Raw genomic sequence first — 24,903 nt, 5'->3', positions numbered from 1 at the left:
CTGTGTATCAATTGGAAGCCTGCTATTTGAGGTAGAGGTGACTAACGGGGCTTCGTGTCTCTCCTTTGGGGGACAGGGTGAGACCCTCTTTCTTGGTATAGCAGAGAGTTGCCTCATGTCAGGATGGATGCCATCCTTCCTTTCAGTAGATAGCACCATCTTAGCCCAGGTTTCCTTGGATAACAGAGCCTTAGGCAAACAGTAAGCAGCGACACTTAATGGAGGGAAGAGGTAAACTCCAAAGGAAGTAAGAACAAGAGGCAAAAGGAAAGGGAAGTGATTCGAGGAAAGAAGAAAAGGAAGCATGAGATGGCCACAGGTGCACAAGAAAATAATTTTTTATTCATTCAAGTGAAACATCTCTGAGGGGTCACAAACCCTGTATCTTCAAATACAGTAAGTTCCCTACATACGAACAAGTTGCATTCAGAGAACACGTTCGTAAGTCCAATTTGTTCGTTAAGTCCAACAAAGTTAGCCCAGGTACCCAACTAACACAATCAGATATATAGTACTGTAACTAAAATAGGTTTATAATACTTTTCACATAAATAATACGTAAAAACAAACACAAAAAATAAACATTTTTAATCTTACAGTACAGTACCTTGAAAAGTACAGTAGTACCAGCTACATCACTGCTGCTTTTATACTTGTTTCTGGACATCCTGGGCTTGAAATAAAGATACCATACTACAATATTGCACTCTATACAGTACTGTACAGTAAAGTATGGAAAAGCACAACCACTTATAGAGGATGTGTGCACATGACAATGTACACCAGACACATGAATTATCTTACATGGCTACACATGAAAACGCACATTCGCATCTTTGAAAGTTCACAACTTACAGATTCTTATGTAGGGGACTTACTGTAGTCCACCAGATTGGAGGAGGTGGCTATCAATTCACTGGCAGCCTCTTTCTTATCTCCTTTTTCTGGTGAAAATTTGCCATAGAGGGCTGTTAAATCCCTGCATTTCTGGATTGTGTTAGCTGAAGTCTTCAAGCAACATCTGGAAACTTCTGAGGGGTCTGAGCACTGGATCTGCTGTGGCTCCTGCCATGGTAGATGTGATGGAGGCCATGCCACAGTCTGGCCTTTGTACATGTTATGATAACCTATTTTTACAACCATGGATACAGAACAAGCATTGCTGGGGCTGCTTTGTCTAAGAAGCTGGGCAAGCATCCAAGAGAGTGAGAGAGTTGGGGCTGAGGGATCAGGAAAAACACATAACCTGGGTCCAGTATGCTGTCCTGTGATGGGAGATGCTTGAAACTGTATATTAAAAGCTTTACAAATGTTCTAGGTTTAACTTTGATCTAACACAGGTAAAGACCTAAGTTTGACAAGATGATCTACAAGTGCTTGTTTAAGAAGCTAGGACAATAAAAGAAGTTAAATTCAAAATAAGTATAAGAGAGGAAATAATCAAGATTAAAAATAAAAGATAAATAAAAGGGAAAGTGACCAAACTTTAAAAACATCAGTGAGACAAAAAGCTGATTCATCAATAAGATCAAGAAAATTGATATAAATCTCTAACTAGACTGGTCAAGAAAGAAAAACACAAATACAATAATGTCAGAAATATACACAATATCAGAAAAGAAAGGACATGATTACAGATCCTACAAACAGGAAATAGATAGTAAGGGAATATTATTGTTATGGGTTGAATTGTGTTCTCCAAAAACATACGTTTAAGTCCTAACTCCTGCACTTATAAAGGTGCCCTTATTTGGAAATATGGTCTTTGTAGATGTTATCAAGTTAAGGTGAGGTCAGTAGAGTGGGCCCTAACCCAATATGACTGGCGTCCTTATAAGAAGAGGAAACTGCATGTAAAGACAGAGACACACAGGGAGAATGCCGTGTGATGATGGAGGCGGAAATTGAGGGATGCAGCTGCAAGCCAACTAATGCCAAGGATGGATGCCACCACCAAAGCCAGGAAGAGGCAAGGAAGGATTCCACCCTGAGTCTCAGAGGTATACTGATACTTCAGTTTTGGATTTCTGTCCTCAGAACAATGAGAGAATAAATTTTGGTTGTTTTAAGCCACAGGGTTTGCTGTATTTTGTTACAGCAGCCCTAGGAAAAAAATACATCTAGGAAAAACAGTATAACAATAAATCTGACAAATTGGCATAATGGAAAAATTTCTTAAAAGATAAAAATTATAAAAAATTGATAAAAAACAGAATGTCTAAATAGCCCTGAGTCTTTTTTTTTTTGCCACACTCCACAACATGCAGGACTTCCCTGAGCAGGGATCAAACCTGCGCCCTCTGCAGTGGAACCTCGGAGTCTTAATCACTGGACCACCAGGAAAGTCCAACCCTGAGTCAACTTTTTTAATGGTATTCCAAATTAAATATCCTCTCCCAAAGAAAACTTCAGGCCCAGATTTTTTTGACTGGTAAATTTGATCAAACATTTGAGGAATGAAAATACAACTTCTACCAAAAAGAAAAGAAAAATATAGATGGATATTCAAAAATATCCCAAATAAAAAATATGAGGCCAGTATTTCTCCAATACCAAAACCAGAAAAAGGCATTTTAAAAATAAAGAAAATAATAACATACCAATATCCCTGACAAATATAAACACAAAAACGCTTAGCAAAATATTACCCAAGCAAATGTAGCAATAGATTAAAAAGAATAATAAACACATCACAACAAAGGGGGATTTATCCAGGAAGTGCAAATTTTATTTAATATTTAAAAATCAGTTAATGCAACACTGCACCAAGAATCTACCTACAAAATAGTGTTCCTATAATTTAAAAAATCAGTTAATACAATTCACCATATTAAGTGATTAAAAGAGAAAGTTTATATAGTAACCATCTCAAGAGGCAGAAAAACTGCATAACAAAATTCAACGCCTATTTATCATAAAACTGGATAAACAAGAATAGAAGAGAACATCCTCAATAGGATAAAGAGGATCTACAAAAACAAAACAAAACAAACAAACAAACAAAAAGCAACAACTGCTCTCAACATAATAGTGAAAGACTACTTTTCTTTGTAAGATTGGGACCAAGCCAAGGAGGCCTACTAGCATCACTTCTCTCCAACGTTGTACAGAGGTCCTAGCCAGTACAACAAGGCAAGAGAAATATTGAGGTAAAGGAAGAAGTGAAACTTCCTATGTGCTCATAGGACTTGATTGTGTACATGGAAAAGAAAAATCCTAAAGAATATAAGGAAAAACAACTATTGGAAATAATAAGTAAATTAACAAGGTGGTATGTCGATTTATAAAAGCCAATTTTATTTCTATAAATGAACAACAAATAATTTGAAAGATGTTATGCCATTTACAATAGCACCAAAAATATAAATTTAACAAACTATGAATAAGACCTACGTCCTGAAACTCACCACATTGCTGAGAGAAATTAAAGACCCAACTAAAGGGAAAGATAAACCATGTTCATGGCTTCTAACACTCACTATTGTTAAGATGTCAATTCTCCCAATTTAATTTACAGTTTCAATACAATTCCAGTCAGAATCCCATTAGGCATTTTTGAAAAAAGTTTGAGAAAATAAAAGATTCCAGAATAACCAATATAATTTGATAAAGAACAAATTTGGAGGATTAGCACATCTGATTCTGAGGCTTACTGTAAAGCTACAGTAACTGAGACAGTATGGTATTACTGCAAGAATAGACAGATAGATCAATGAGACAGAATGCAAAGTCCAGAAATAGACCCACATAGATATAGTCAATTAATTTTCTAGAAAGGCACCAAAATAATTCAAAGCAAAGGAATAGTGCAAAACAGTTGGATATCTATAGCACACAAAACTTAACTTGAAATGGGTATAAGCCAAACATATAAGTTAAAACTATAAAAGTTCTAGAAGCAAACGTAGGATAAAAATCTCTGTGATCTTGATGTTGGCAAAAAGATTTTAAAAAGATTGTTTCATCAAAATATTAAAACTTCTTGAAAGACACTATTAAGAAAATGTAAAGGTTAGACAAAGACTGGGAGAAAGTATCTGTAATACATAAACCTAACCAAAAAAAAAAGTATCCAAATTGTATAAAGAACACTTATAGGGATGTCCCTGGTTGCGCAGTGGTTAAGAATTTGCCTGCCAATGCAGGGAACACTGGTTCAAGCCCTGGTCTGGGAAGATTCCCACATGCCGCAGAGCAACTGAGCCTGTGCACCACAACTACTGAGCCTGTGCTCTAGAGCCCTCGAGCCACAACTACGAGCCCTTGTGCTGCAACTACTGAAGGCCGAGCACCTAGAGCCTGTGCTCTGCAACAAGAGAAGCAACTAGAGAAAGCCCGCGTGCAGCAACGATGATCCAATGCAGCCAATAAATAAAAATAAATAAATAAAATTTTTTTAAAAAGAGTACAACTCCATAATAAGACAGACAAACCCAATTTAAAGAAAGAAAAAGTAGATAGAAGATTGAACAGACACTTCACAATAGAAGATACACAAATGGCCAATAAACACATGAAAAGATGCTCAGTCATTAGTATTTAGGGAGATATAAATTGTAAACCATAGTGAGATACCATTACACACCCAGCCTAATGGCTACAATTAAAGAGACTGATAATATCAAGTATTAGCAATGATGTGAAACAACTGGAACTCTCAAATGTTGCTACTGAGAAAGTAAAATGATACAACCACATTAGAAAACAATCTAGAAGTTTCTTATTAAATATGCACTTACCAAAGGACTCAGCAATCAAACTCCAAAGTATTTAATAAAAAAGAAACAAAAACATGCGTTCACACAAAGGCTTGCACATAAACATTCATGGCAGGTTTATTCATAATAGCCAAAAACTGGAAACACATCAAATGTCCAAACATGGATGAACAAACTGTAGTATATCCATACAATGGAATACTACTCAGTAGCTAAAAGGAAGAACTACTGATACATGAAAGAACATGGATTATTTCAAAAACATTCCAAGCAAAACCAAGCTAGATACAAAAGAATATATGATGTACAAAATTGTGTAACAAAGCAGACAAAATTAAATTATAGTCACAGAAAGCATATCACCGGTTGCCTGAGACCGGGTGGGTGGTAAAAGGAAGAAAGGAATTTCTGGAGGGGATGGAAATGTTCTGCGTCTTGATCTGGTGGTGTTTGAGAGGGATATAATGTCCTGAATTTATTATCAAATGAATCAGCAAGGAGAGAGACAGAGAGAAACCATAAACTGCATATAGAGTAAAATATAAACAAATGGTAACTATGGGTAAAGGCTACATGAAAGTTCCTTATACTATTGTTTCAATGATTCAGTAAGTTTGAAATCAGAGCAAAATTATTTTTTAATGAGAGTTAAGCATCTAGATGGGGTGGGAGGGAAGATAACTTTTTCAGTTATTAATTGTGATCTCCCAAAGCCAGAGTCTATTGAAATAATTTATCCTATTAATAAGGAAAAGATCCAGGCTATGTATCAGAGTTCTCTAGTTGATTCTGTGGGTGTTTCAGGGAAAGAGAGTAATTCCTCAAGGCCATAAAGAGAGGGGAAGCTGCTCTCCAAAGACAAAATGATTCTCTTTTCCTCAAGAAGACAGATGGCATGTGACGTCTTCAATCATAGTACAAAAGAGCATTTTCTTCCTCTTCCAACTCTTCTCCGTTTCTACAGTGGACTAAGTCCTGCAGTCAAAAACACTAATTTGTAAATAACCACAGATTACTACAGGAAACCAACAACAACAAAATGACAAAATTCCATCTCACCTTTTGTTCTTAGCTCTACTGAAGAAATCAATTCTCTTCTCACAGATACAATTGTGCTCATTAGAGCAATCAATACTTGTTACCCTTGTTGATGATAAAAATGCACATTTTCCTCTCCCAGAAGAAGTCATTATTGTCAAATTACTGTAGAACAGAAAACATGCATGGTCAGCTGTTTAATTCTGAAGCTTACAATAACATAAATCATATTTTTTATAACTAATTTTTCTTCCTTTTTTAAATTTTTTATTTTTTTAGAACTTTTATTGAGATATAATTGACATAAAATACACTGCCTATATTTAAAGTGTACAACTTGATATTTTTTTTCCTATTAGTAATGTATATATGGCAATCCCAATCTCCCAATTCATCACACCCAACCCCACCTGCTTTCCCCCCTTGGTGTCCATATGCTTGTTCTCTCTATCTGTGTCTCTATTTCTGCCTTGCAAACCGGTTGATCTGTACCATTTTTTTATATTCCGCATATATGTATTAATACACAATATTTGTTTTTCTCTCTCTGACTTACTTCACTCTGTATGACAGTCTCTAGGTCCACCCATGTCTCTACAAATGTCCCAATTTCGTTCCTTTTTTATGGCTAATATTCCATTGTATATATGTACCACACTTTCTTTATCCATTCATCTGTTGATGGGCATTTAGGTTGCTTCCATGTCCTGGCTATTGTCAACAGTGCTGCAATGAACATTGGAGTGCATGTATCTTTTTGAATTATGATTTTCTCTGGGTATATGCCCAGTAGTGGAATTGTTGGGTCATGTGGTAATTATATTTTTAGTTTTTCAAGGAAACTGCATACTGTTCTCCATAGTGGCTGTACCAATTTACATTCCCACCATCAGTGCAAGAGGGTTCCCTTTTCTCCACACTCTCTTCAGCATTTATCATTTGTAGATTTTCTGATGATGCCCATTCTAACCAGTGTGAGGTGATACCTCATTGTAGTTTTGATTTGCATTTCTCTAATAATTAGTGATGTTGAGCAGCTTTTCATGTGCCTCTTGGTCATCTGTATGTCTTCTTTGGAGAAATGTCTATTTAGGTCTACTGCCCATTTTTTGATTGGGTTGTTTGTTTTTTTGATATTGAGCTGCACAAACTGTTTATATATTTTGGAGATTAATCCTTTGTTGATCCGTTTACAAATATTTTCTCTCATTCTGGGGGTGGTTTTTTCATCTTGCTTATAGTTTCCTTTGCTGTGCAGAGGCTTTTAAGTTTCATTAGGTCCCACTTTTTTATTTTTGTTTTTATTTCCATTACTCTAGAAGGTGGGTCCCATAGATTTCTGAACCCAGGAGATAGAGAAGGAAGAATGGACAAGTGGCTTTCCTCATAGAATCTGAGGAAGTCCATGCAACACGTGGGAAAGGGGGACAGACAGCAAGCTGAAGACCAAACCACAAGACTACCATGCAGAGAAATGGCCACACTATCCAGGGAGGTGAGGGCTAAGGGAGTGTCACACGGCTGCTGTCAAGAATCACTGTGATAATTGGGAGACTGGGATTGTCTCATATACATTATTTTTTTTTAAGCTCTTTATTGGAATATAATTGCTTTACACTCTTGTACCAGCTTTTGAGGTACACCAAAGTGAATCAGCTGTATTTATACATATATCCCCATATCCCCTCCCTACCGCAACTCCCTCCCACCCTCCCTGTCCTGGCCCTCTAAGGCATCACCCATCACCGAGTTGATCTCCCTTTGTAATAACAGCAACTTCCCACTAGCTATCTGTTTTACAGTTGGTAGTGTAAATATGTCTATGCTACGCTCTCACTTCGTCCCAGATTCCCCTTCGCCCCCTGACCCCCTAACCCCATGTCCTCTAGTCCATTCTCTGCATCTGCATCCTTATTCTTGCTCTGTCACTGGGTTCATCAGTACCATTTTTTTTTTTTTTTTTAGATTCTGTATATATGAGTTAGCATACAATATTTGTTTTTCTCTTTCTGGCTTACTTCACTCTGTATGACAGACTCTAGGTCTATCCACCTCATTACATGTAGCTTAATTTCATTCCTTTTTATGGCTGAGTAATATTCCACATAAGTCATATTTTTTTGTCTGTTGCCTAAAGATCTGGAATATGGAAATATTAAACATAACTTCATCAGTAAAAGATTTTCTACTGCTCTTAGCCCGTTAAATAGAATAACATCCTCTTGATCATACCCATAATCTCCTATTTTGTTCCACGTTGGGAATTTTTGATCAGAGAGCAATATTTCCATGTTGGGATCATGATATACCAATCTGTTTTCCTATGTTAATTATTTCAATAAAAATGAGAGATTTAAAAGCAGAGGGACTAAATTTCTGTGACACAGATAACAAGTTCTCATGTGCATATATTTTAAGGAGAAAAAAGTAGAACTGGAATATAGTCAGAGATGAAGCTGTTTAATTGATGTTTTTATGTGTTTTATTTATTTTCCTTCCTCACCCCATAGCTAACAGTTATTAACCAAAACATGAAAGCTCACTGAAAAATATCTAAAGCAGGACCTCTATGTCAGCAAAGTGGTGGACTAAGTACAAGCTATCTTCCTAGTGAAAATAATTTAAAATGCTGAATAAAAACAAGTTTTAAAACCTTTTGAATAAGTTAATGAACTGGCAAGAAGCAGGTGCATACTCAGGCCCAGGGTTAAGTAAAGATGGAAACCCAGAAGGGTAAGTGAGACACTGAAGCCAGTTTTTCCCTTAATTGATGTAGCAGGCTGAAGAATGAATTCCACCCGAGATGGAGATTCCAATTAGAAAACAAGCTACAGGGCTTCCCTGGTGGCACAGTGATTAAGAATCCGCCTGCCAATGAAGGGGATACGGGTTCGAGCCCCGGCCTGGGAAGATCCCACATGCCGCAGAGCAACTGAACCCGTGGGTCACAACTACGGAGCCCATGCACTGCAACTACTGAAGCCCATGTGCCTAGAGCCTGTGCTCTGCAACAAGAGACACCACCACAATGAGAAGCCCATGCATCGCAACAAAGAGTAGCCCCGGCTCACCGCAACTAGAGAAAGCCCACGCACAGCAACAAAGACCCAATGCAGCCAAAATAAATAAAATAAAATAAAATAAAATAAATATTAAAAAAAAAAAGAAAGAGAAAACAAGCTACAAAGGGTTGAGACCAAAGGGATATAACTCCAGTATAAACCACCCCAGAACTGTCGAACCTTGCATTCAAGCAGAAGAGAAAAGAAATAATCCCACCTAACAATCCAAAACCACAAACCACCCCTCATGTAATTTGCATTTGCTGTATTACTTAGGAATATTTGAATCTGCTACAGGTAAAAAGAGAAACACAAAAATTAAGGAAGATAAGTGAAACTATGTAGCTCATGAGGCATAGGCAGAAAATACAATATGTGTTAAGTACAGATAAGTAAGCTAGTAACCTATGTGACAGGTATAGATACAGTAAGTAGAGCCCACGTGTGCTGAACATAGAAAAGGAAGAAAGAATCAAGTAGACACAAAATATCATACATAAAATATACATGATGCACATAGATACTCAACATTCATGAGGTCTTAAGTTGGCCACCCATTGATGACACTCATTCTGGCCCTCTGCTTAAGAAACTCAAGTAAAATCCAAAGCTGCTCAGTAAAATCCAAAGATGCTCATCAGGTTAATTGGAAAGCTGCAGCTCTAACCAGACTTACATGCTTCTGTATCCACCCAATCGAGAAAAATATGTGTGTTGGCCACAAGAACCTTATGTCTGTTGGGCCCCCTTACTCAAACCTCAAGTCTGGTCCTAGGTAGAAACCTTACATCATCGTCAGGGAAGTGTGATGCTGCAGAGCCAGGCAATATGAAGAGTGAGTAACTCAGGATACAGGTGATCTTTTCAAGCCTTTTGCCCCTCATCCTAAGTGTGACATCCTATCCCATCCCTTCCAGTGTGATAAGCTGTCTTGTTTCTTTTCCCTTACATAGCGTTATGTGTTTAAAATTGATTTAATTAACCGTGCGATTTGAGCATCTTATTTTGGCCCTGAAAGTGTTCGCCTGAAAGTGTACTCACAGGCTACGATCACATCAAGGTCGCTTCCTGCATGATATCTCCTGTAGGTTTGCAGCCCAGAACTACACTACTTGCAGGGCCCAAATTTAGAATTAAAAATGACTCAGATTCACAATGCCCCAAGGCATCCAACAAAAACAAAATCTTTCTTGAGAAACCACTTTCATCTTAGTCCTCAAATAACTTCCACAGCAGCTCAAAAAAAAAAAATCACTAAACACTACAAAGAAAATGGCATCATGAACAAAAGTCAGTAGAAATGATAGGTTAGACCCACAAAACTTCAAATATTAAACTTATCAGATACCAGACATAAAATTAGTATGATTAATATCTTTCAAGAAATGACAGCTTGAATATATGAGTAACTAGCAAGATTTGAAAATGTGAGAGAATCCTTAGAAATAAAAAACATAACAGTTAATATTTAAAAAAAAAAAAAAATCATTGAGGACTTCCCCAGTGGCACAGTGGTTAAGAATATGCCTGCCAATGCAGGGGACATGGGTTTGAGCCCTAGTCCGGGAAGATCCCACATGCCTCGGAGCAACTAAGCCCATGCACCACAACTACTGAGTCTGTGCTCTAGAGCCCAAGAGCCACAACTACTGAAGCCCCTGAGCCTAGAGTCCTGTGCTCCGCAACAAGAGAAGCCACCACAATGAGAAGCCCGAGCACTGCAACAAAGAGTAGCTCCCGATAGCTGCAACTAGAGGAAGCCCGCACACAGCAACAAAGAGCCAACGCAGCCAAAAATAACTAACTAAATAAATTAAATTTTTTTAAAAAATCATTGAACAGTTTAACGGCAGATGAGAACTGAATGTAAACCCAAGAGTTTACAAAATACTGCACTTAATAGGACTATATATAGTGTGTGTGTGTGTGTGTGTGTGTATGCACGTATATGTGTATGTTTGTACCTACATTTATGTATATTTATAATTAATATAAACTACTAATATAAAGGAGTTTCAAATGAATTTTGGGGAAACTCAAAATACTCATTTGTGGTTGTGGGAGGGATCACCATGGCTGTCAGAATGATCTAATCACATCATATCATCTTACTTTATGATTTTGTTTTATTTTGTGTACCTCATAACACATACTTCTGAGCGTGTGTTTAGCATCACAATTTTATTATTAATAACTGTGCATGACACTTCTCTTCCTTTTCAACTGTACTTCCTGAAACACTTTTTTAATCGTTCTCCTTATTCTTACTAATGACCTCTACTTGAAAATGAGTTAAGCTATGTGAAGTAAGAGAAGATTCTTTTTAGAAACAATCCTTCCAACCCAATACCAATATTAGAGTTTGAATGCATCCCGGAAACTTACAGTCCAGAAGATAAGCCATTGTCAATCCATTTCCACTTACTTTCCTTTTCGTTAAATGATAATCCAATCCAGTAGGTACTCTGATAAGTCTGGGATTGAAGGAAGCACTATAAAGGAAACAAAACATACATATCATGTGACTAAATTCCCATCTGTTAGATAAATGAAAATAAGGACAGGTAAAAGACCCAGCTGTTTCTATGACCAGTAGTCTGCTACTTTCTACATGATCCTTCATCCCTCCTTCCTAAAAAACCCTCTCTCCCCTTTACCCCTGTATTTTCATTTTACAAGGTAATTTTCTTCTAGTAGCTTATTTGTTACAAATTGCTGCTAGTCTCATAGGTTATTTAAAATGTGGAAAAATTTAAAATCTATATATCTAACAATAGGAGAGTTGTTAAATAATGTATGACACTTTATGAAACCATCATGCTCCAGAAAATATTTAAGGGTAAAGAAAAATAACCATTACGTATTTCAAGTGAAAGAAGGAATCTTCTAAACACATTTATTAAACAAACAAATGTTTGTGGGGACGTGTGCACTAGAACCTTCAGCTTCATAGGAGAAAAACTTGCTGTAGTTCAGGAGTTGAAAAGGGTGAAGGGAAATGGGGTAGTATTTAGAAATATTTACTATGTCCAAAAAGGTAATATATCAAAGCGACATAGTACATGTCTGACTAAACTAGGTTTAAATTTAACTGTGTTTCACTGCAACAAACATAAAAAAAATATTTTATGACGACATAAATTCTTTTATGTTACAATTTAAAACATCTACTAGATTTGCATATAAATTTTGTGTTGTTTTTCTAAATGATAAGTAGAGATTTCAGGCTGATTGTTGCAAATCTGTCTCTGTAAAAATACATTTTGTGTGTGTGGATAGTTTTTATTAGTAATAAATTTAAAAGATAATTTCAATATTATTGTCACTGTATTTTCTCTTTTTACAATTCTTTTTGAAAGATATACATCTTGATATAATATATACAAATATTGATCAAGTAAATGTTACCTGCATGTGCAATTAAAATCACCACGAAGCTAATTTGTAAAACCATTACCACGTTTATGTTCCTCATTATTATCTACATTTTGCAGATGGGAAAACTGAGGCCCAGAGAGGGCCTCAAATTAAGTAATTTGCCCGAGGTCACCCAGCAGGTAAATGGCAGAAATGAATTCGGTCCCAGGCAGCCTGGCTCCTGGATTCCTAATAGTAACTATTAGACTATGTTGCCTTAGTTACCGCCTTACAGGAAAAAAAAATAACTGCTGATTCCAGGCTGCAATTTACCAAAGGGTTAAGTACTTCATCAAAGGAAAGGCATACTTCTCTGTGAGGGGTTCTCCTGCAGAGTCCTAAGAAAAGGACATGATTGCAAAGACCCAAACTGCATCTTCAAGGGGGTTTCCATTTTGGAAATAATAATGTTCATCATGATAGATCATAAGAATCAAATGCTTAGTAAGTAGCGAGATCACATGCTTATTAGGAGGCAAGGCTTCTCTCCTAGGAGACTTTTTAAAAAATTGTTTTATCTTTTATTTTATGGAAAACGGGAAGGTGTTTGAGAATAGCATTCACCAACAGGGGAATATTTACTAGGGATTTTGATGAAGTCATACTTAGCCCTTCAATTTCAGTCTTCAAGAAGCAACTCCCACTCCCAGCCCCCAGGAGACAGGGCTCTCTGTGTTACACTCTCCATGTTCTTTGGTTCTTACTTTTAAATACTTGGCTTAATAAAAGGAGAGACCAAAGATATTTCACCAGGAAAACCTTTTTTTTTTTTTTGAGACTTTTAACTATACAATTTTTATTCACTCAACACACATAACACAAAAAATAACTGAAGGTTTCTCTTTCTAAACTCCCCCATTTCCTCAGTATCTTGGGCCCAAGAGTGAGAGAAAGAGGCCAAAAGAATAAAAGTACATATAACAGGCCACGATACCAGTTCATCTTTATCATCTATCATCAAAAGAAATGAATTGTAATTTTCGCAAGTCTGTTCACATCCCTTCCAGTCTTTTTTTTCAGTAGTAAAGAAATAACAGATTACTCCCCAACAGCAACAGCGGCCTTCGTTGAGTTCGCCTACAATATATAAGGTGAAACATTAAACGTCTTTCCATCTCGTATTTTGTTAAGCAGAGCAAGATATTTATCAACCCTCCATAACTCAAAAAATCTTAACAACTATGAATAATGATTAATGTGAGTTTCATCAGAAGTCTGGAATGCCAAGAGATATCTGCATTCCCATATTCATGGCAGCTCTGTTCACAGTCGTCGGGGGGTGAAAGCAACCCAAATGTCCATCGATGGATGAAGAAAATGTGGTCTATTCATACAAGGAAATATTACTCCGCCTTGAAAAGGAAATCCAGCCATAGGTAACAGCATGGATGAAACTTGAAGATAATTATGCTAAGTGAAATAAGCCAACGACAAAGGGCAAATACGGCATGATTCCACTTATATGACATATAAAATGTAGTCAAATTCAGAGAAACAGAAAGTAGAAAAGTGGTAGCTGGGGGAGGGGAAGTGGGTTGTTCAATGGGTACATGGTTTCAGTTATGCAAGTTGAATAAATTCTAGAGATCTGTTGTACAACACAGTGCCTATAGTTAACGATACTGAATTGTACACTTAAAAATTTGTTGAAAGGGTAGACCTCATGCTAAGTGTTCTTACCGCAAAGGAAAAGAGACATAAGAAAACTTTTGGAGGTGATGGATATATCTATTACCCTAATTGTGGATGGTTTTACACATATATGCATATGTCTCAAACTCATCAAATTGTATACGTTAATTACATGCAGCTTTTTGCATATTAATAATACCTCAATAAAGCTATTTTTAAAATAATAAAATTAAATTAAAATTTTTTTAGGATTCTGGAATGCCTTCTAAATAAAATTAAAATTATTCTTTGGAATTTTTTCTTTTCTTCACATCTTTGATAATATACCAAATTAAAATATTATTAATCCTTCAAAGTATGTTTATGATTATCTTCAGAAGAGAAAAATTGAAAACAGTCTCACAGTCTAATAAAGCATTTAAATTGTTACAAATATAATGCAATAATATAAAACCACTAACAGACATATTTGTGAGGAGTATTTAAGACTATGGAAAAATGGTCACAGAAGTGAAAAACATAAGATATGAACCTTTCTGCTGTATAATACCCAATTTTTCTACAGGTAGCGAAAAATAAAGCTAAAGAAGCAAAAAAAATAGTATTAATTCTTCAATAATAGACAGTACATTTCTACTAAGTACCATACCTAAATGATATCAAATGTGCAAAATCTCTTTGTAAATGCTAAGCAAATATTTAATAGTTGTTGATTAACCACACCAATTCATTGCATCATTATGCATAACAGAGTTTATTGTATGGGGTTTAATATTATCATCTCTTGGATGTTTTTAATAGTATCATCACACAGAGTTGTACAAACATCAACACTCTGGCATATCTCACAGATATATTGGAGGGAGTATATACTGATCACAAATAGACCAAATATCTGATCAATGCAGAATGGAAACACACACGCGTGTGCGCGCGCGCACACATACACACAGGGTTATCTTTACAACAGCATCCAAATAAAAGCCTTGTGCGCATTTTAGCCTAAGTATATTTTTTGCTGATAGTCTCCATATTTCATGTCAGCAACAAAATTGTAGAGTCTAGTTTGCCCACAGGTCCAAAATGATCCAAATTTTCAGGGGCACTGATATACTATTTCACTTTCTGGGAGCAGTAAGAAGGCAACAACTGCCATTGACTTCTGGGAAATACAGGCCTCAACTAATCCAAACATGACTTCTGGGGTCTCAATCCCATATTTGAAATAAGCAAACCCAAATACCCATGTTACACCTAAGAGGCACAAATTAAAAGTTATCTAGCACAGGGGTCCCCAACCCCTGGAGCCACAGACCACTACCGGTCTGGGGCCTGTTAGGAACGGCCCGCACAGCAGCAGGTGAGTGGCAGGGGGGCAAGCGAGTGAAGCTTCATCTGCGGCTCCCAATCGCTCCCCATCGCCCACATTCCCATCTGAACATCCCCCCCACCCTCATCTGTGGAAAAATTGTCCTCCACAAAACCAGTCCCTGGTGCCAACAAGTTGGGGACCGCTGATCTAGCAGACCTGGATCCCTGGCATATAACATAAGCCAGTATGAAGCCTCAAAACTTTTGGAGGGGGAAGAAGTAATGGAAAATTGTGTGATAGTTCATTCAAGATTTCCTCCATACCTGTATTCCACAAAAACTTTGAAAAGTTCTCTTCTCTATGACACCCTTTCCTTTTTGTAGAGAGTAAGTCCAGTCCCTTTTCTGGCTGAAGGATTTTAGTTTCTAGATTATCATATTCTGAAGGCTTATTTATCCCAAGTTGCTCCAATGAGTCATTTTGCTTAATATGGTACTTTTGACTGAGGTTCCGTAGAATTTCCTTCTGTTGTCTTTCTTGAATATACTGAAAAACTAAAATTAATAACATAGATATAATTTTTTTAAGTACTCATAATGCTTAAATGTTGAACTTTAGGACAGGAGAAAAAAATCTCACTTTGACAACCAACCCACTTCATTCCTTTAATTAGTAATTTTACATTTAAAAAGTAACACCTCAAAAACTTGACCATATAAATTGAAACATTAAATTTCTCATTATGAGCCACCTGAGTAGAATAAATAAAGCATGCTTTCTGAATAAAATTATGATAGTAACATCTAACCATTCAGTTCAGTTTCTCTTTAAGTTAGCACGTCATTTACAAATAGGTACCACAGGACAAATCAGTCAACATTTAGCAACATATCCTCTGAGTATGAAAATCTGCACTAAACAACATGAAGAAATAGCACCATTATCTTTGGAGTAGATGGAATTTCAATAGGAGAAAAGAGAGGAAGATCCAAAAAAAGTAATTTTATCTGTGTAACATATTAGTAATTTTCCCTAAAGATGTCAAGGAACTCAAATGAAAGAAAAAACATTTAAATTCAAGATCATCTAACATCCATGCATAGAATCACTCTTTACACTAAATCATTTCCTCATTATATATTGAGAGAAAATTAAGAGTAAGTCATAATTTCTTTTGAACAATTGTTTCTCAGAGAATGTGTATCTGAGATTCACAGTGATCTAAATTTAGAAGGTGGAATATTAGTAGTTCTCCCATCTGTGGTTTCACTTTCCCCCAGTTTTAGTTACCCTGACAGCCATAATCTGAAAATATTAAATGGAAAATTCCAGAAATAAGTAATTCATAAGTTTTAAATTGCATGCGGTTCTGAGTAATGTGATGAAATCTCGAGCCATTCCTCTTATCCTCCCCAAGAAGGGGAATCACTCCTTTGTCGAGTCACTTAGTCACCATGATCAGATGACTATCGAGGTATGAAGTGCTTGTATTCAAGTAACCCTTATTTCACGTAATAATGGTCTGAAAGCACAAGAGTAGTGATGCTAGCAATTTGGATATTCGCTTACCGTGCCTAAATTATAAATTAAACTTTACCATGGGTATGTATGAATAGGAAAAAACATAGTATGTACAGGGTTCAGTGCTATCTGCAATTTCAGGCATCCACTGGGGGTCTTAGAAGGTATCCCTCCATGGAAAAGGGGGTCTATTGCACTAAGTCCTGTATCTGAACAAATGTTACCATGTCTCATACAGAACGAGACAGATCTTTTTAGCTTCAGAGATATTGGAATAGGTAAATAAAATGAAAATGACACTGTGATTATGTCTGGGGAAAAATCACTAAGAAAGAACCTCCTGGAACATTCCCTGATTATAGCCATGGAATAACTGCTGGAGCATGGTTCATACCTACACAAAGAGTGGTTGTTTCTATTACTAAGACTTCAAGGGTGTATTTCAATTACTTACTTTTTGTCCCCAACACTGCGGTTGTCATCAACAGAAGTAAACAGAGGATCCCAAGAGTCACTGCAATGCCACGCCAGGGCACTGAAGACTCTTTAAATAAAGAAGGAAGAAAATCATCATTAGGGATAGAGCCTGGCCCACTGCTAATCTTTTGTTTTTATTATTATTATTTTTATTTTTTGGCTGGGTTGGGGCTTTGTTGCTGCCCACGGGCTTTTTTCTCTAGTTGTGACAAGCAGGCCATTACTCTTCATTGCATAGGCTTCTCATTGCGGTGGCTTCTCTTACTGAGGAGCACAGGCTCTAGGCGCTCGGGCTTCAGTAGTTGTGGCTTGCAGGCTCTGGAGCGCAGGCTCAGTAGTTGTGGCCCATGGGCTCAGTTGCTCTGAGGCATGTGGGATCTTCCTGGACCAGGATTGAACTTGTGTCCCCTGCATTGGCAGGGGGATTCTTAACCACTGCGCCACCAGGGAAGTCCCAGCTCACTACTAATCTTAATCTGGACCATTTGAAACAGAAACAATCGTCTCTAAAAGCTTCACAAAAATACATCATAAAAACTGTTTTAATTTGCAATCTAGTTATTATAGTGTTAAAGTTTCAGATTTCTGACTTACATTCACGACCATTTTAGAAACCCTACACACAAGAATAGTCTCATAGGACTTTTAAAATACATCACTTGCAAAAGCACAGATGGCAATAAACACAACACGCATTTACAAGAGTCCACCGTGACATGTGTACTCCTTGCTGTGATCACAACTTATGAAGAGGAAGGAGAAAACAGTCAATATTCCTCAGAAATTGGTAGCCAACGGTGGAAATTCTCAAGCTGCAAACGTGACTAAGGCCCACCCTTAAAGAACTTTCTAGAAATCAACTTTTCTTTTTCATCAATTTTTTCCTCTAGCAATGCTATATTTATCCTCCTACTTTCAAGGTCCTCTATATCTGAAAATTGTGTCTCTGATGGACATGACATTAAAACAGTAAAAATTATTCTCAGTTTAGAATTTGTGAAAATATGTGAAGGTACAGAGAGAGAACGGAAAAATTAGAATGTCCCTTTGATTTGAACATTTTTATTTCTTCATTGCCGTTAAGTTTTGGTAAATATTGAAGACACCTAAAATACCTTTCGTCTGAATAAAAACATTCTTTCTAATGCATATTTTTCATTTCTTCAACATTCCATAAGACTTTTATTTCTCTAGGAACTGCAATGTTTTCTTGAGACTCTGTCCTCTACTTTTAGTCCTCACAAGGGAATTCCCTGACGGACAGTCCAGTGGTTGGTTAGGACAGTCCAGTGGTTAGGACTCTGTGCTTCCACTGCTGGGAGCCCAGGTTCCAACTTAGATCCCACAAGCCGTGCGGAGTGGCAGGAAAAAAAAAAAGTCCTCATGAACTTCTCTTCACCATATTTGAATAAAATCATTCTATTACCTTCTCAAATTTAAAAGAATTAATTTTTCCGTTCTCACAAAATTTTTTTAAAAAAGACCATTAAAGACAATTATGGTTTCATATTACCGAGAACCTAGAATATAGAAAAGAATGTTTTATTTCTAATGTCAGAAGTTTGACAATTCATAAGAGACCGGTGAATCTAGATGCTCCAAACATCTACCTTTTCCATCAGTCTTGCCAGGCCTTTGAGTATCACCAGGTCTTAATCTATTTTGTGACTCCAAAGGTGATGGAAGAAATCTCAGGGGGGTATAAGTCACATCTTGATCACTCATCTCTAAAGTAAAAAGAGGTATGAGCTTTGCATTAAAACTTTACAACACAATGACTTCTATCCAAAGAAAAATTAAAATGTCAGTCCATAGAAACATACCAGGATTAAGAAGTACGTGTGTGTGTCTGCATGTGTGTGTGTGGACGTGTGTGTGTGGATGTGTGTTTATCAACTCTTTAAAGTGCCTAAAACATGAGGACTGAGACTGATTACATAAGAAATGAAAATTTTTCAGTATTTTTGCTAAAGTCATTTGTACTCCTAGTAACTACAGCCATGATTATTAGAAAATGGGAAAGAATTTTTTTAGTGTACCAATAGATTAAATAGGCTGGGTCCTATTCAGGTTAGCTCAAAATGTTCAACATACATATACACATGTTAGGTAAAGTGATACCATCCCAAATTACTGAGACACTTTTAAAATTATTAATTCAAAAAAGCAAAAATTCTATTTTTTTGAGATTCTAAAAAAATATAAATATCTTGGCTTAAAACATATGTATACATATATGTATATATATGTATGCATTCAGATCTACATATCAATAGTAAAAAAGTTCTTACAAGGATTTGAATAGTAAGTCAATGTCAGTTTGAGATAATTATTTCTTGACCCTAATAGATAAATACATTGTGTTGTTCTTTTCAACTATAACATGACTCTACCACAGTGTTCCCCCAAGTATATCCCATATGCCATCTGCAAAACAATTATTGAAGGTTAACACTGCAAACTGGTTAACATTTCAGATTCCAGTGCCTCGTGGGAGATGTGCTGAATAAAAATCTTTCTGGTTAGACTCCAGACACCTGTGTTTTTAATCCTCAATGATTCTGTGTATATTAAAATTTTAGAAATAATCTTCTAGTTGCCAGAGAAGCCTATGTGAAAGTAAAATTTGTCAATAGGTAGCCTGTAGTTAATATCCATAAAGGATTCAATCTATTAATAGATAGCAATATAAAAAAATCATCAAATAGTATATATTTTAACTATACCTTGCTTTTTATATTAATCAGTATGAAAAGATGCTATCCAAGAAATAGGAAATATAGCAAACAAATTGTACTTATAAGTATATTCTTTAAATTCTTTTTAATTTCTGAAAGTTTCTAAACTCGATTATTCATTTTCCCTAATTTCCTAAGGAAAAATGAGTCTTTTCTATTATAGAACCCTCTGGGATTGATAAAGTAACATGTAAATCTTTAGACCCAAACAAAAAAGTAATTAATCCTCCGAATCCCTCTTCTTTATTTTGATAACACAAAGCAAAAATCATAACATATTTTTTAAAAAGAAAATAACTTTCCATCAATGCTGAACTACAGTTTTCATAACCGTTAGAGTTCATGCAGTTGTAACCCAATCAATAAAGAATGCTTTCCTATCCATCTCATATTCATGCCAAGTCATTTATAATAAAATGCCATATTCCTAGAATCTTTTTTTTCCCTAGAATCTTTTCTTCACAAGTAGGAAAAATGAGATATTCAGGTACAAAGATCTGAGGAAATAAGAGCAAATGTTACCTGTATCTGTGCCACGTAGTGATGCAGGTGGGAAAAGCTGACCCAGAAATAAAAAGAGAGAAGCTGGCCTTTCCAATCCCAGATCCCTCGGGTGCGTGAGAGGCTATAAGACCGAAGGCAGAAATGAATTGTCTCTGAATGATACTCCAACTCAAAATGTTCTGCCCCTCCTCTTGACCAAAGTGATAAAAGGAAACTGTATAATAAAAGCTCATGTTGACGGGAAAGGAAAAATGGTCATGAGCTACATCTTCCTCCATTTCAACTAACCAACCACTCTGGTACTCTGCAAAATAACATTCGAAATCTACACTGAAGAACTGAAAAAATAAATGAACACAGCTTTGGCGGAAACAAGAAGTAAGATCTTTAACAAAAACTAGCATACTTAAAAGAAACTGCTAGCAGAAACAAGTGATTAAAATGTATGTGCACAGAGACATATACACAAGAATATTAAGACTAAATAAATAACCTGTCTCTCAGAAAATTTCTCTTATAGATTGCTATTTGAAAAAAGAAAAAGACTTATTTTTCATTTATGTTTATTGCAGATAAATGTAATTTGAAAAGTATTTTAAAATATCCATAATTCCACTATAAAATTTTGGTGTATAATGCTTCCAGTTTTTTTTATTCATACATTATACTTACTATCAAAGTTGGTGTCATTCCACTCACAATGTTTTTGATCTATTATTTTCTCATGTTTCCTCATTTAAAAATATACATCTAAACTGTCATTTTAAAAGTAATTGTACAATTAATATCCATACAGATTATACCATAATTTATTTAGGTTGCTTCCAATGTTTTGTGAATATAAAAAAATTTTGGCCTGCACTTTTGAACATTTCCTTCGGAAAAAAATTTGAAACAAGAAATTATAGGGTCTAGGGGTATATACATTAAAGAACTTTGATACGTTACCAAATGCCCTCCAGAAAAGTCGTTCCCATTTATACAACACTAGTTGTGTGAAAGTGTTCACATTCGATATTTTTAAACTCAAGTAGAATTATTCTTCTACTTGAGTTTCATCCATAAATCTTACTTCACATGAAGACCTATAATCTTCCAACAAAAAGAAATTCATTTCTATAAGTCTGTTTCTATGAGCCAGACCCTGCAAGAATACCCCAAAATCTCTCATTGAAGTTCACTTTCATTTGATACAGACCTTGTCAGTCTTCAAATGTACAGTTCTATGAAATCAATTTACATTGCTCTTCAAATCAGGCAACATTGGTGAATACGGTGTGTGGGGGAAGAGGAGTGAGGTGGGAAATATAAGGTGAAATTGATTATGCAGAGACAAACCCAGCCCTATAACACCAGGTTAACCTCCAGCCACAACAAAACCATCACCCTCTAGAAGGCATCTCCAATTCTCACCTCCCACGTTTCCTCCAAGCTACTTTACAGTCTACGGAATGTTCTGACCACTACGACCTGCCCCCCCTAGGTTATGCTGCCTGTTGTCTGACCCTCTGCTGGCCCACTCCTGTCCCATGATGCAATCCTTAATCTCAGAATCACCAAGTCTGCCACTTGTCATCATGGACAGGCAGTCAGCTGAATTACCTCCCAGAGACTAATTTAATCCAATCACACAAGCAGTTTCATGGGTGAAGTCTGGACACTTCAGGAATACTTTCGGCTGGGCATTTTCTTCTCTCTTTACCCTCATCTTGGGTTGGCTCTGTCAATCTCAAAACGGAAAGATCCTGAGCCCTCAATCCCAATGCCAGAAATAAATGAATGAATGAATGAAGTCTGCTAAGAAAACGTGGGGAGTAGGAGTGGGAGAAATAGTAATGGTTGTTGAAAGGTGGCAAAGAGAGATGCCATTGTCTGTTGGAGGACTGCTGTGTGTATAACCATGCTGAAACCTCCTAACACTGACAGATCTTTACTACCACCCCCGTTTTACAAATGAAGAAACTAATGTTAAGAGGGTAATTGACTTGCCAAAGGACATATTATTGCTAATTCTTGACCCATGTTGACAACCAGACCTGACTGACTACATAGAGCACAGATGGACTTTGGATTCAGAGGAGCCTGGATTCTCAACAAATCTCTTGCCACCAAGGGTGAATTCTGGAACCGGGCAAATCTGGCTTGAAATACCAGCCGTCGCTTCTACGTGTGACTTGAAGCAAATCATTTCACTTCTTTAAACCTCAGATTCAACAAAAGTAAAACAGTGATCTTTGCCTCCAAAGATTGTAAGGTATATAAAGTGCTAACCAGACCTAATGCCAACGTTCATTAAACGTTAAATATTATAACTTGAAGTTCAAGATTCAAATCCTTTCTAGCTGTAAAAAATTTGAACACGTCACTCCAAATCTTCAAGCCTGTTTCCTCACACATTCAGTAAGAATGTCACTTTGTATATCTGAAAGAATTCAGTTAGATTAGCACTACAAATAGGATTTCTTACACTTCAAAAATAAGTAAATGTTCATTTTTTTCTCTCTCTTCAAGAGGTCTATAAATGGTGAAAGAGCCAGGATTGCAATCCAGAAATGCTGAACTAGGTTCTCTATCTTAACATGTCAGGTTTGGAGTGCAGATGCTTGGGAGAAAGTATGTGTGTATAGAGGGGTGGGGTGCATATTAACACAGTTTAGGAGCTGGGAAACATGGCAGCATCCCACTGCCTCTCTAAAAAGTAATCTGTGACCTCAGATCTGGTTATTTTATATCTTACCACCCCGTGGAGATATTGGTGATGCTGAACTTTTTTTCTGTTTGTTTTACATGCTTATAGCTGGTGAGAGGGTGCACAGTTCTCAGGATGGAGGCTAAGACAGGAGCAGAACATTTTTTAACACTTACATAGTCATCTGTTTCCTCTATATAAACTCCATACTGTGAGTACCACATGGGTCCCATTCGTGCTTCGACCTGTAGCACATAGAAGAGATATGATGCCTACATGTGCCCTTGATGAACAGGTGGTTAAAGGTAAGAGGTACTTGACTACAAAATCTAGATTTTTCATAGTTTCAGAGACAAAATGAGATTAATAATTGGAGAGCCAAATTGTGTAGCCACTCCCTCTAAACTCTAGTTTCTTTTATTACTAAGGTCTGATTTCTGGGAAAGGCAAATTCCTTCTTAAATGAGAAGACAAACAGCATCAGAAGATAACAGCAGTTAACTTCAGATGGGACTAATTGAAACTCCAAGCATTGTCCTTTGGTCAAAGCAGCACAAAATTGGAAGCACTAAACTTCATCTATCACACCCACTCCTTAAGAAAACAGAAAGATGAAAAATTTAAAGAATGTTTTGAATGTTCTTGTACATTGTCTTCCGAATTGGCTTTTGTGCAAAACACACCTAACACATACACAACATGAATACACGAAGCATTTGTTTATTTACTTCCTGGCTGCTTAAAGGTGGTCTTCATTTCGGAAACCACACATTTTACCCGTCCCTTCCTGACAACACTAACTTCGTCAGCTAGAAGCTTAGCACACAGCTGGTAGTCACACCTTCAAACCTCAATGGCTTATCATTTCACAGCAGCAGGCTGTTCTTCCTGTCCCGGCCTGAAGCGGAGGCTTCAGGAATAACCACCAGCTCCCAGGGAAAGATGGTCTGCATCACTCTACTGAGAGGAGTGACCTCATCTGGCCAGGTTCTCCGCTCCATGGTTATTTGTCCTAATGCCTAAACTTTATGCCACAGAGCCATACGAAATTTCCAGGCTCTTACAGTAAAAACTCAAAAGAACATCTTGTTTGAGGTTTCCTGTTTCCCTAGCTACTTTATTTGTCCTTCTTATCTTTACAATAAAAGCTATTCTAATGTTCTACGGTTAAAATCCTCTACTGTCCCAACTGGTCTCCAGCAGTCAATCAAACAGGAATCATCCTTCCTCCAACTTCTAACTAAATGAGAGGAACTCCTCAGGAAATAAGTGAACATGAAAAAATAATAGCCAAAAAAAAAAAAAAAAAAGGATTTTAGATAACTATTCAGACTCTGTGCCACTAAGGGATAAAGTCTACTCACGGGTTGAAAGGGAAAATAGTTCTGTGAATTAGTGCCATAATTAAGAATTTCAGTTCTTCAGTGTTCTCGCCAATATATCACACGGTTTGGACTCTAAGCTCACCCTCAAATCATTTACCTTTGTTGTTTATTTTTATTAATGTTTTTGGCTTTTCAATCTAGCTCATTGCCATATGCTAGAAACCAATTATTAAAATAATCAAAAAACTTAAGGTCCACACAAAAACCTGCACACAGGTGTTTACAGCATCTTTATTTAGAATGACCAAAACTTGAAAGCAACCAAAATGTCCTTCAGTAGGTGAATGGATAAACAAACTGTGGTACATCCAGACAATGCAATATGATTCAGCACTAAAAAGAAGTGAGCTATCATGCCATGAAAAGACATGAAGAAAACTTAAATGTGTATTACTCAGTGAAAGAAGTCA

General features: G+C 36.5%; 1 protein-coding gene across 1 annotated transcript; it reads right to left on the bottom strand.

Moving 5' to 3' along the window:
- Nucleotides 1–2,935: 2,935 nt before the first annotated feature.
- LOC130833105 (killer cell lectin-like receptor 2) lies at nt 2,936–23,264 on the bottom strand. Its single transcript, XM_057702367.1, has 8 exons — nt 20,438–23,264; nt 18,788–18,904; nt 17,155–17,244; nt 15,503–15,733; nt 13,170–13,312; nt 11,204–11,310; nt 5,778–5,921; nt 2,936–5,693 (listed from the first exon to the last, which is right to left on the bottom strand). Exons 2-8 carry the CDS (start codon nt 18,900–18,902, stop codon nt 5,687–5,689), a joined length of 837 nt encoding a protein of 278 aa, XP_057558350.1. The 5' UTR covers nt 18,903–18,904; nt 20,438–23,264; the 3' UTR covers nt 2,936–5,686.
- Between the last annotated feature and the right edge of the window lie 1,639 nt (nt 23,265–24,903).

This window comes from Hippopotamus amphibius, chromosome 12, assembly GCF_030028045.1.
Source record: "Hippopotamus amphibius kiboko isolate mHipAmp2 chromosome 12, mHipAmp2.hap2, whole genome shotgun sequence".
NCBI lineage: Eukaryota > Metazoa > Chordata > Mammalia > Artiodactyla > Hippopotamidae > Hippopotamus > Hippopotamus amphibius.
Note: the sequence above shows the minus strand (reverse complement) of the source record. Positions and strands in the feature narration are given on the sequence as shown.